The sequence below is a fragment of the Martes martes genome (assembly GCF_963455335.1).
Source record: "Martes martes genome assembly, chromosome: 14".
NCBI lineage: Eukaryota > Metazoa > Chordata > Mammalia > Carnivora > Mustelidae > Martes > Martes martes.
This window is the reverse complement of record NC_137902.1, coordinates 15,093,678-15,107,446: the sequence shown is the minus strand read 5'-3', so window position 1 is coordinate 15,107,446 and position 13,769 is coordinate 15,093,678. Positions and strand designations below refer to the sequence as shown.

Below are 13,769 nucleotides of genomic sequence, written 5' to 3'. Positions count from 1 at the left end.
CCAGATTTTGAAAAGCAATAGTGAGATGACACTAAACTTGAAAGTAATATTGGTATCTAAGTGTTAAATTCTAAAATCAACATATAGATCAATAAAAATACTTACAAAGTTGTTTTAAAAATCTTGGAGCAAGGGGCATCTGTTGGTGCAGCTGGTTAAGCGTCATGGTCTCAGGGTCGCGAGATGGAGCCCCACCTCGGCTCTGTGCTGGGCATGGAGCCTGCTTAGGATTTTCTCTCCCTCTCCCTCTGCCCGTCTTACCCCGTGTGTATGCACCCTCTCTCAAATGAATAAATGTTTTAAAAAAATCTTGGACCAAAATAAGATTTGACTGAGGAATATATATATATCTATATATATATTTAAAGGAAGATTGCTATGAGAAGGGAATTTGAGTGCCAGCGAAAGTTTGGAAAAATAAGCAAAGTCGTGTTTGGTGGCACCCATCTTCTCATTGCCTAGGAAAGAATATTAGTTTGGTATAAGGGCTCTACTTGGCCAGGCTATTTTGGAAAATGATAAATAACATACAGTAAATGTAATCAAAATTACATTATAAATTAACTTATATTTAACATTATATTTAACATTATAAATTAACTCCCCTTGTTCTAGGTTCATATTTACCAAGTAACAATTTGGATATATATAGTGTGTTTTCCACTCAGCTTGTCTTGAGGAAGTGAATGCTCCAGATGGAGGACCCCATCTATCCAGAGTTGTGCTCTCCCTTGAACATTTGTGAATTGTATTTTTCAATTGATCTCACATAAACTTGGCAATTTGAATTTATCTCACTAAACTCATTTTAAAAATTTACCGCTCCCCATTTAACTCTGAAGCTGAGTTGATGCTCAATATTACAAACTCTAAACCCTCAAAATATCTGGGTCAGTGGTATATTTTAGTTTAGCCGCAAAGACCCATATGTTTCTTTTCATTTGTATGATTTGTCAAATAAGTGTTTTCGTCTCATAAAAAAATGAGGCAGGGCGAAAGTAATCGAAATCCTTCCTTGATTAAGTTAAGGTAACAAAAGCCATAATTAGGCAAAACTTTGATACTGTTTCCTTAAGTTGATTAGGTACTTTGGATTCCAGAAGACAAGGAAGATTGCTATAGCTGTAGCCTGAAAAAGAAAATAAAGGTGTTTTAAACAATCATATTAAATGATAATTACACTTTATTGAGGTATTGCTGTGTTCTAGGTACTATTCATAGTTCCCAATTTGGTAGGACTGCAGTTATTAAAGAACAGGAGTCCCGTGCTCATGGACTCTCTCAGAGGGTCCATGAGGTCAAAACTAGTAATACTCATATGATTACTTACTTTTTAAATTCTGATTCTGTCATGGGTTTATTATGGAGTTTTCCAAAGGCTATGTAATATATGATTCCAGTAGTTTGGAGTAGATAGGAGACTAGAATTGTCTTATATTAAACCAACATTAAAGAGATGTGCAAAAATGCAAAGGAGTGCTATACTTTTTGCTATTTTTTCTTTTTTTTTTTTTTAACAATTTTATTTACTTGACAGAGATCACAAGTAGGCAGAGAGGCAGGCAGAAAGAGAAGGGGGGAAGCAGGTTTCCTGCTGAGCAGAGAGCTCGATGTGGGGCTCGATCCTAGAACCCTGAGACCATGACCTGAACTGAAGGCAGAGACTTAACCCACTGAGCCACCCAGGCGCCCCCTTTTTTCTGTTTTGAAGACTATATTTCTCTTAAAATAAAATCTACTTTTGATTTTAAGTTGTAATGTTTTCCCCCAATGCTTTATTACGAAAAACATTTTTTTAAAAGATTTTATTTATTTATTTGACAGAGAGATAGAGAGAGCACAAGTAGGCAGAGAGGCAGGCAGAGGGAGAGGGAGAAGCAGGCTCTCTGCTGAGCAGGGAGTCCAACATGGGGCTCGATCCTCATGACCTCAGCTGAAGGCAGACGCTTAACTGACTGTGCCACCCAGGCACCCCTCTCTTGAAAAATTTACACGTACAGAAAACTGGAAAGAATCAGAGAGGACACCCACCCAATACCCTCACCCAGATTCTGCAATGAACGTTTTGCTCTGCTTTATCCTTGATCTGTCTATCTGACCCTCTATTTGTTCATTGTTCTTTCTTAATTTTTTGATGCCTGTGGCCTGATTTGAATTGTCAGCTCTTTCTCAGGGAGAGAATTTGATGACACATCTCCTTTGGCCTGTATAAAGGGGCAAGACACCCCAAAAAGCTGTAAAAGTGTGTCTGTAGTGAATTTTTAAATTACAATTTTAAGTGAACAAATAAATGTATTTTTAAATGGTCATTTTTAATTTTTAATATGGTCAAAGCCAATAGATAAAAAAATACATAAAGATCTGTGAAGTCCTCAATAATCTTTAAGAAATAAAGGGGTCTCGAGACCAAAATGTTTGAGAATTACAGCTTTAGAACAGTTCCAGAAAATATGCACTACTGCATCTAAAGCCAAAAGGTCAAAGGGCACTGAAGCATTTAATGTGGTATGGAAATGAAAATGTAGTCAAACTTTATAGAACAGTGTATTAATGAACCACTGTATTATTAGCTAGTACACACTAGAGCATAACTTTATAATGTACTTATAAATGTGTGTTTTAGAAAATAGCACTGTTTTAAGATCAGCTTGTATTCTAAGGATAAACCACTGTTATTGTACAGTATGTTTAAATGTTAAACCTGAATATCAGTATAAAAATAAACATTAGAAAGCAAAGATTATAGCTTCTTTATTGAACTAAAAGAAATAAGACCTCTCTCCCTACAGTTATAATTAAAGAATCAAAGAACCCAGCTTATATCAAAATAGTGCACCAGGGCTATGGAAATTAGATATGGAAAGGAGGAATAACTTTGAAATTGCTTTTGTTATGTGGTGTTTTTCTTTAAAGTGATCTTGTATTATATAAATTGGATCTGAAGATGTAAATATAGTAGTGATTTTATTAAACTGAGGTACCATATGCCAATACACTAAGAAACCTAGCAGGCAATCAACACATTTTAACAGATTTTATAGCCATAGCTTATATTATGCTTAAGAATTAAAGAAAAAAAATTAATATCTTCTGTTTTTATTCTTCACCAAACTATTAGATAAGTTTTGTTTAGTAAATCATATTGATATTCTTAGAATTTTTATCATTGAAAGTTATTTAAACAAATAAAGAAGTTATATTTAGAATTCTAAAATAACTGAAGAATATACATGCCTTTTGGTAATCTAAAAATAAGATATAATTTTTTTTTTTTTTGACTAGCTCATCTTTGTGGAGAAGGATGGAATCATATCGGTGATGCTTGTCTTAGAATCAATTCCAGTAGAGAAAGCTATGACAATGCAAAACTTTATTGTTATAATCTCAGCGGAAATCTTGCTTCATTAACAACATCTAAAGAAGTAGAATTTGTTCTGGATGAAATACAAAAGTATACGCAACAGGTAACAGCTCTACTTGTTTATATTGTGGAAATACACAGGAAGTCCTAAAATCACTAGCAATGGTTCATTCTTTTTGTTTTTAAATAAATTATTTTTACTAAATCTTGGAAGTAAAGTGGACATGACTTCAAAAGTCAATTGGCACTGGACTTCATCTGTATATGTATTTGGGAATAAGATTTTCTAAATTACTCATCTTATGTTTTGCATAGTAAACCACTACATTTCTTACCAAGAAATCATTTCATATGAATAAATACGCCTTAAAATACATGTGTATAAAATTAAGATTTTTTTTTAAAAGATTATATTTATTTATTTGTCAGAGAGAGAGCACAAGTAGGGGGAGCAGCAGGCAGAGCAGTCAGAGGCAGAAGCAGACTTCCTGCTGAGCAAGGATCCGGGTGCAGGACCCCAGGAGCCTGGAATCATCACTTGAGCCAAAGGCAGCTGCTTAACTGCCTGAGCCATTCAGGTATCCCAAGAATTTGTTTTGAAGTGTAATGTCTTCGTAACTTGAGATGTCCCTTATAATTAAAACACTAGAGGGACAGATGGTTGGCTCAGTCAGTTGGATGTCTGACTCTTGGTTTTGGCTCAGGTCATGATCTCATAGGTCCTGGGATTGAGCCTCTCTGCTGAGGGCAGAGTCGGCTTGGGATTCTCTCCCTTTCCCTCTGTTTCTCCTCTGACTCAGCCTCTCTCTTTCTCTCTCTCAAATAAAGAAATAATAAAAATAATTAAAACACTAGACCAACACATTGGTTACATTTGCATATATGTATTTTTTGTGAGTGTGTGTGTTTTTGAATTATGCTATTTTTTTAGGTGTAGATTTGCTTAAAATAATATATTAAGGGTTAGCCAAAATAAAACCAATTTTTAAAGTATGTAGAAGCTGTTGGAACACACAGCACTTAGAAACTGTTTCAATATTTCAGGGGGTTTTATGGAAAATATTTCAATAAAAAAATGGAATATTTCTTTGAAAACCAGGTGATGGGTATTAAGGAGGGCATGTGTGGTGATGAGCCCTGGGTGTTATATGCAACTAATGAATCACTGAACACTACATCAAAAACTAATGATGTACTATATGTTGGTTAATTGAACATAATAAAAATTTAAAAATGAAAACTGTATTAAAATATTAGTTTATAAGATATTTCTAAGAGGAATTTACAGTATTTCCTACTCTTGGATCTTTAAAATATAGTCAACTCTTTTTTTTTTTTTTAAAGATTTTATTTATTTATTTGACAGAGATCACAAGTAGGGAGAGAGGCAGACAGAGAGGGAGAGGAGGAAGCAGGCTCCCTGCTGAGCAGAGACCCCCCTCATGCGGAGGCTTAACCCACTGAGCCACCCAGGCGCCCCAATATAGTCAACTCTTAAGAGTAGATTATATAAGGAAATTTGGAAATAATTTACTAAACCTAGTTTTGAAATACTTAGTTCATGTAATTACTTGAAGTGTACTAATACAAACCGTCATAGCATCATAGCAGATTTTTGTATTTTGTTTCAAAAATAAAATTAGAACTCAAAACAGATCAGGTGAGTGATAAGACTAAACAATAATAAAATAAATTTTATTTATTTATGAATAAAATGTATTATTTTAATTATAAATATAATAATAAATAATAAATGCCTTAAATCTGTAGTTTGTACTAGATTTGGCCTCACATTTAAGATAAAAACACAAGACACGCAGAGACACCCTATGGTCAATAATGTACAAAGTAGAATAATTTCTATACAAATAATGTAGGTGTGTCTATAATTCGCCTGTTACTTAGAAAACTCTATTAGGCCAGATCTCAACAACTTTATTTTGACTTTCAGTTATGATTTTTATTTGGACAAATAGTCTTTTGGTACTTCAAAACTCCACTCTGTATAGGACAGAAGAGACAATTTTGGCTTGAAAATATTTTAGAGCAAATATTACCAATTACTTGCTATAGAAATACTTAAGTAATGTTTTCTTGGTATAGCTGATTTTAAAGAAGCGTTGAGCACCATCATCAAAGTGATGGAGAGCATGTAATTGGACATACCACTTACCTTTAAAACTTACTAGCAAGTTAATCTCTCCAGCTCTATATTCTTCATCTGTAACAGGGATAGTAATCATAGCTACCTTGTAGGTTTATTGTCAGAAAAAATAAGATAATACATATAAAGAACATATATTTTGTTTTTGAGGGTGTATAGTAATTAATATTGTTTGCATTTTAAGGGTTGTTATATTTTTTTAAAGATTTTATTTATTTATCTGATAGAGACACAACAAGAAAGGGAATACAAGCAGAGGGAGTGGGGGAGGGAGAAGCAGGCTCCCCACTGAGCAGGGAGCCCATGCGGGGCTTGATCCCAGGACCCTGGGATCATGACCCGAGCCAAAGGCAGATGCCCAACGACTGAACTACCCAGGTGCCCCGAGGGTTGTTATTTTTGTATCGCTTTCTCACTGCTGCTATTACTACTATGTCCAGGAGTCATTATTTAGAATTCTTAGGTAACTAAATGAATTTATTTGATGAATAATTACTACTGATATTAATTGTGGAAAAATATTTGCCCCAGATTACTATTATAATTTTTCCATAGTGAATGAGAAATCCTCCCTGCTACTCCCCCACCCCCACTGACTGCCCTGAGTACTTACACAGGACTTTTTATCTCTTAAGATCATTCCTGATTTTTGATGAAGAATAGGTTGCTGATTTCGCCTTTACTAGTAACAGAGGAATATGCATCTTGTGTTTAAAAAGTGACATAAGAACAGTTTTTGTAAATGTTAAAAAAAAGATTGGGGGGACTGGTGCACACACTCCCTTTTGAAATTTTCATATGGACATTCACTTCACAGTTACTGCTTACCCTCACATTTTTGGTGATATTAGCATGTATATTTCTGTTTTTTTTAAAGATTTTATTTATTTGTTAGAGAGAGAGAGAACACAAGCAGGCAGAGCAGAAAGCAGGGAGAGGGAGAAGCAGGCTCTCCACTGAGCACGAGTCTGATGCGGGGCTCAATCCCAGGACCCTAGGATCATGACCTGAGCCAAAGGCAGCCACTTAACCAGTTGAGCCACCTGGGCCCCAGCATGTGTATTTCTTATGAGTATCAATATGAGATGATTTAACTTATAATTACAGTTTCTAATTGTAGAGCCCTACCCCACACATTAATAAAATGTTTAAATTAATTATGTCCTAGGCTTTTATAAATACTCAAAATTTTGGGGCACTTGGGTGGCTCAGTGGGTTAAAGCCTCTGCCTTCGGCTCAGGTCATGATCCCAGGGTCCTGGGATCGAGCCTCGCATTGGGCTCTCTGCTTAGCAGGGAGCCTGCCTCCTTTCCTCTCTCTCTGCCTGCCTCTCTGCCTACTTGTGATCTCTGTCTGTCAAATAAATAAATAAAATCTTAAAAAAAAATTCAAAATTTTGAAGTGGTTATTACAATATACTTGTTGAATGTCAAATATTTATTGTATGCCTGATATTAATAGAATAAAGAAAAACTATTATAATTAAATTCATGTGAAAAACTAATCTGTGAAATCATTTTTGTGTGAACTGTAACTATTTTTCTGTGAAGAATGAGCCAGTATTTATTCAGTTGGTAAACATTTTTTGGGCACCTTCAGTGTACTTGGGAATCTACCTCTTTCTGATAATAGGATCATGGGAAGATGGAGAGGAGAAGGGAGTTGAGGGAAATCGGAGAGGGAGATGAACCATGAGAGACTATGGACTCTGAAAAACAATCTAAGGGTTTGAAGGGGCGAGGGATGGGAGGGTGGGGGAGCCTGTTGGAGGGTATTATGGAGGGCACGTATTGCATGGAGCACTGGGCGTGGTGCATAAACAATGAATTCTGTTACACTGAAAAGAAATTAAATAAAAAAATTTAAAGAAAAGACAATCACTATTTTCAAAGAGATTAATGGTGAGGAAGACAAACACAATTATACTGTAGTGTGATAATTGCAGTAATAAATGGACATGGAATATATGAGGAAAGAAGGTGGAAATCTTAATGTGCACTTAAGGAGTTTCCTAGCTAACTTTTGTAGGACATTGAGTTGGCCAGCAGATGAAGATATTTGCAGGGAGGCAATAGAAACATCTGTTTGTTTTGTTTTGTTTTGTTTGTTTTGTTTTTTATTAACATATAATGTATTATTAGCCCCAGGGGTACGGGCCTGTGAATCGCCAGGTTTACACACTTCACAGCACTCACCGTAGAACATACCCTCCCCAATGTCCATAACGCAACTACCCTCTCCCTACCCCACTCCCCCTGGCAACCCTCAGTTTGTTTTGTGAGATTGATTCTCTCATGGTTTGTCTCCCTCCTGATCCCATCTTGTTTCATTTATTCTTTTCCTACCCCCCAAACCCCCAACGTTGCAGCTCCGCTTCCTCATATCAGGGAGATCATATGATAGTTGTCTTTCTCCGATTGACTTATTTCGCTAAGCATAATACCCTCCAGTTCCATCCACGTCGTCACAAATGGCAAGATTTCATTTCTTTTGATGGCTGCATAGTATTCCATTGTATATATATACCACATCTTCTTTATCTATCCATCTGTTGATGGACATCTAGGTTCTTTCCATAGTTTGGCTATTGTGGACATTGCTGCTATAAACATTCGGGTGCACGTGCCTCTTTGGTTCACTACGTTTGTATCTTTAGGTTAAATACCCAGTAGTGCAATTGCTGGGTCATAGGGTAGCTCTATTTTCAACTTTTTGAGGAATCTCCATGCTTTTTTCCAGAGTGGTTGCACCAGCTTGCATTCCCACCAACAGTGTAGGAGGGTTCCCCTTTCTCCGCGTCCTCACCAGCATCTGTCATTTCCTGACTTGTTAATTTTAGCCATTCTGACTGGCGTGAGGTGGTATCTCATTGTGCTTTTGATTTGTATTTCCCTGATGCAGAGTGATATAGAGCACTTTTTCATGTGTCTGTTGGCCACCTGGATGTCTTCTTTGCAGAAATGTCTGTTCATGTCCTCTGCCCATTTCTCGATTGGATTATTTGTTCTTTGGGTGTTGCGTTTGCTAAGCTCTTTATAGATTTTGGATACTAGCCCTTTATCTGATATGTTGTTTGCAAATATCTTTTCCCATTCTGTCAGTTGTCTTTTGGTTTTGTTAACTCTTTCCTTTGCTGTGCAAAAAGCTTTTGTTCTTGGGGCACCTGGGTGGTTCAGTGGGTTAAAGCCTCTGCCTTCAGCTCGGGTCATGATCCCGGGGTCCTGGGATCGAGCCCTGCATCGGGCTCTCTGCTCAGCAGGGAGCCTGCTTTTTCCTCTCTCTGCCTGCTTCTCTGCCTGCTTGTGATCTCCATCTGTCAAATAAATAAATAACATCTTAAAAAAAAAAAAAAGCATTTGTTCTTGATGAAGTCCCAATGTTCATTGTTGCCCTTGCTTCCCTTGCCTTTGGAAATGTTCCTAGGAAGAAGTTGCTGTGGCTGAGGTCGAAGAGGTTGCTGCCTGTGTTCTCCTCAAGGATTTTGATGGATTCCTTTCTTTCTTTCTTTCTTTTTTTAATTTCTTTATTTCTTTTTTTGTTTTTTAAAGATTTTATTTATTTATTTGACAGAGAGTGGGAGAGATCACAAGTAGGCGGAGAGGCAGTCAGAGAGAGAGAGAGGGGAAGGGAAGGAGGCTCCCTGCTGAGCAGAGAGCCTAATGCAGGGCTCTATCCCAGGACCCTGAGATCTTGACCTGAGCCGAAGACAGAGGCTTAACCCACTGAGCCACCCAGGCGCCCCTGGATTCCATTCTCACATTGAGGTCCTTCATCCATTTTGAGTCTATTTTCATGTGTGGTGTAAGGAAATGGTCCAGTTTCATTTTTCTGCATGTGGCTGTCCAATTTTCCCAACACCACTTGTTGAAGAGACTGTCTTTATTTCATTAGACATTCTTTCCTGCTTTGTCGAATGTTAGTTGCCTGTAGAGTTGAGGGCCTATTTTTGGGCTCTGTATTCTGTTCCATTGTTCTGTGTGTCTGTTTTTGTACCAGTACCATACTGTCTTTTTTTTTTGGTGCCGAAACCCGGGAGCGAATACCATACTGTCTTGATGATGACAGCTTTGTAATAGAGCTTGAAGTCTGGAATTGTGATGCCACCAACTTTGGCTTTCTTTTTCAACATTCCTCTGCTTACTTGGGGTCTTTTCTGGTTCTATATACATTTTAGGATTATTTGTTCCATTTCTTTGAAAAAAATAGATGAGATTTTGATAGGAATTGCATTAAACGTGTAGATTGCTTTAGGTAGCATAGACATTTTCACAGTATTTGTTCTTCCAATCCGTGAACATGGATAGTTTTTCCATTTCTTTGTGCCTTCCTCCATTTCTCTCATGAGTATTTTATAGTTTTCTGAGTACAGATTCTTTGCCTCTTTGGTTAGGTTTATTCCTAGGTATCATATGGTTTTGGGTGCAATGGTAAATGGGATTGACTCCTTAATTTCTCTTTCTTCTGTCTTGTTGGTATAAAGAAATGCAACTGATTTCTGTGCATTGATTTTATATCCTGACACTTTACTGAATTCCTGTATGAATTCTAGCAGTTTTGAAGTGGAGTCTTTTGGGTTTTCCACATACAATATCATATTGTCTGCAAAGAGTGAGAGTTTGTCTTCTTGCCGATTCAGATGCCTTTTATTTCTTTTTGTTGTGTAATTGCTGAGGGTAGGACTTCTAGTGCTATGTTGAATAGCAGTGGTGATAGTGGACATCCCTTCTGTGTTCCTGACCTTAGGGGAAAAGCTTTCAGTTTTTCTCCATTGAGAATGATATTTGCAGTGGGTTTTTCATAGATGGCTTTTTTTTTTTTTAAGATTTTATTTATTTATTTGACAGACAGAGATCATAGGTAGGCCAAGAGGCAGGCAGAGAGAGAGGAAGGGAAGCAGGGAGCCTGTTGTGGGGCTTGATCCCAGGACCCTGGGATCATGACCTGAGCCGAAGGCAGAGGCTTTAATCCAGTGAGCCACCCAGGTGCCCCATAGATGGCTTTTATGATATTGAGGTATGTACCCTCTATGGCTACACTGTGAGGAGTTTTGATCAAGAAAGGATGCTGTACTTTGTCAAATGCCTTTTCAGCATCTTTTGAGAGTATCATATGGTTCTTGTTCTTTCTTTTATTAATGTATTGTATCACACTGATTGATTTGCGGATGTTGAACTAACCTTGCAGCCCAGGAATGAATCCCACTTGGTCATGGTGACTAATCCTTTTAAGGTACTGTTGGATCCTATTGGCTAGTATTTTGGTGAGAATTTTCACATATGTGTTCATTAAGGATATTGGTCTGTAATTCTCCTTTTTGATGGGGTCTTTGTCTGGTTTTGGAATCAAGGTAATGCTGGCCTCATAAAATGAGTTTGGAAGTTTTCCCTCCATTTCTATTTTTTGGAACAGTTTCAGGAGAATAGGTATTAATTCTTCTTAAATGTTTGGTAGAATTCCCCTGGGAAGCTGTCTGGCCCTGGGCTCTTGTTTGTTGGGAGATTTTTGATGACTGTTTCAATCTCCTTACTGGTTATGGGTCTGTTCAGGTTTTCTTTTTCTTCCTGGTTCAGTTTTGGTAGTTCATATGTCTCTAGGAATGCATCCATTTTTATCAGATTGTCAGATTTGCTGGCGCATAGTTGTTTATAATATGTTATTATAATTGTTTGGTTTTTTTTTTTTTGGTGTTGTTTGTTATCTTTCCTCTTTCATTCATGATTTTCTTTATTTGGGTCCTTTTTCTTTTCTTTTTGGTATGTTTGGCCAGGGGTTTATCAATTTTATTAATTTCAAAGAATCAGCTCCTAGTTTCGTTGATTTGTTCTATTCCTTTTTTGGTTTCAATTTATTGATTTCTGCTCTTGATCTTTCTTACTTCTCTTCTCCTGTTGGGTTTAGGCTTTCTTTGCTGTTCTTTCTCCAGCTCCTTTAGGTGTAGTGTTAAGTTGTGTGCTTGAGACCTTTCTTGTTTCTTGAGAAAGGCTTGTATTGCGATATACTTTTCTCTCAGGACTGCCTTTGCTGCATCCCACAGATTTTGAACAGTTGTGTTTTCATTTTCATTTGTTTCCATGAATTTTTTCAATTCTTCTTTAATTTCCTAGTTGACACATTCATTCTTCAGTAGGATGCTCTTTAGCCTCCATGTATTTGGGTTCTTTCCAATTTTCCTCTTGTGATTGAGATCTAGTTTCAGAGAATTGTGGTCTGAAAATATGCAGGGAATGATCCCAGTCTTTTGGTACTGGTTGAGACCTGATTTGTGACCCAGATTGTGATCTATTCTGGAGAATGTTCCATGTGCACTAGAATGTGTATTCTGATGCTTTGGGATGGAATGTTCTGAATATATCTGTGATGTCCATCTGGTCCAGTGTGTCATTTAAGGCCTTTATTTTCTTGTTATCTTTTGCTTGGATGATCTGTCCATTTCAGTGAAGGGGGTGTTAAGGTCCTGTACTACTATTGCATTATTGTCGATGTGTTTCTTTGATTTTGTTGTTAATTGGTTTATATGAAATGTGCTATTTTAGAAGTTGCATATTTCAAGGTTTCTTGTGTTAGTTCCTCATTTTTTCTTGCTTGTTTTTATAGATCATAACATTGGACTAACAGTTATTTTGGATGTGTAAGGAACTTAGATTTGAGAGTTTGTGGACTAGCATGTCCTAGGAAAGAAAAATGTTTTGTTTCATTAGAAAGCTGAGCTGTAGCAAAATTTCAAAGGTGGAAGCTTCTGCAAGGTGACATTGCATTAAGCATACATTTATGTAAAATGAATTATATCCTGAGTCATTCCAGTTGTATACACTTAAGATAACACTTCCTTGGCAAATAAAGACAGACAAATTCAGGCAATTTAAAAAGATATTCTGCATCAAATAATCATTTACTTATCAGACATGGCTAATGAAATGTTGTAATGATTTATGGTGTGCTGCAGTAAATTTTCATAATATAGTAATTTGTCTTTGATTTTCAACTCCAGTCCAGTTCATTTACTGGGTAATAGTTACTTTAAATGTTTTATCAGTGGCTTCATTTTTCTGTTTCTCTCCTCTTCTTTGCAGATCCTTACCATGATGAGTTAGGGAGTAATATTTCATTTTAAATGACTTGTCTTTACTATAGATAGTTGGAAATGTAGGCAGAGTCACTGTAATGTGAAGCACAGTCATTAATCTGAAATATCTATGTTGGATTGACTCCTGCTGTTATTATCAAGAACTATAAAAATGTTATAGTTTTTTTGTTTTCAAAATATCTTTCAGAATAATGTATGAAATATATGGTGATTGCAAGAAAAAACAGCATGTGTAGTTTTATAATTAGAAACATTTATTAAGTACTAGCTCTATCTCAGGAATTGGATGGTAGAAAGTAACCATATCTGTTCTAATGTACTTTGGTTCACAAAATTTATTGACTACCTACTATCTGTACAGCGTTCTACTAAGTGATATGAGATCTATCATAATGAATATTCATAGGATATTTTAATTGTAGCTAGGAGATATTTGTTGAGTGTTAACTATGAAATTTATTGTATTTATACACCTTGCAAATTTCTAGGTCTATAGCTATCTTTAGAAGCTCTATAGGACCATTTGTATAACATATTTAGAATAAACACTGGATATATCTATCTTATTTCTGTATGTTAAACATTCAAATAGAGAGACGTATTTTTTCTCTATCCTCACAGTCCACAATGTAAAAAGGTGACATGAGTTTTGAAGTCACCTCACATTATAATATTAATAACTTAGTAACTGAAAAAATAAATATATTATGTGTATTAAGGTAGAGGTGTTTACGAATAATGTCAGCAAGATGATAGAATGGAAATTTCCAGCTTTTGTCCTGTGTTGGTGGTATAGTGGTGAGCAAAGCTGCCTTCCAGCTTTTGTCCCCTCACAGAAACATTGGTTTGGACAACCATTCATATACAAAAACACATTTGCAAGAGCTAGGTAATCTCAGTGAGAGATTATCGCACTTGGGAAAAGTGCAGAAATAAGAAGGGACACTTTTATATTACCTGCATCATCCCGCCCCCAAGCCCGTGCAGGGCAGTGAAGCATGGTGAGAGATACCTTCTACAAAGGGGAAGAAAAGTGAAGTGAGCACCTGACTTTGCTGCTGACCCCAGCTTCAGGTTTTCTCTGGTGAACCCTGATGCCTGATTGGTTCCTACTGACCCAGGCACCAGGCATGCTCCAGACTGATCCCCATGGCTTCACA

At 36.6% G+C, this 13,769-nt stretch overlaps 1 protein-coding gene across 1 annotated transcript in view; it reads left to right on the top strand.

Annotated features, from left to right (window-relative positions):
* ATRNL1 (attractin like 1) overlaps nucleotides 1-13,769 on the top strand; it is a gene marked incomplete at its 5' end in the record, with an annotated part of 807,401 nt that overhangs the window by 150,721 nt on the left and 642,911 nt on the right. Inside the window, one exon of the mRNA XM_080822490.1 lies at nucleotides 3,283-3,464. Within this exon, the coding sequence (XP_080678616.1) occupies nucleotides 3,283-3,464 (182 nt within the window). The remainder of the gene's footprint in view (nucleotides 1-3,282; nucleotides 3,465-13,769) is intronic.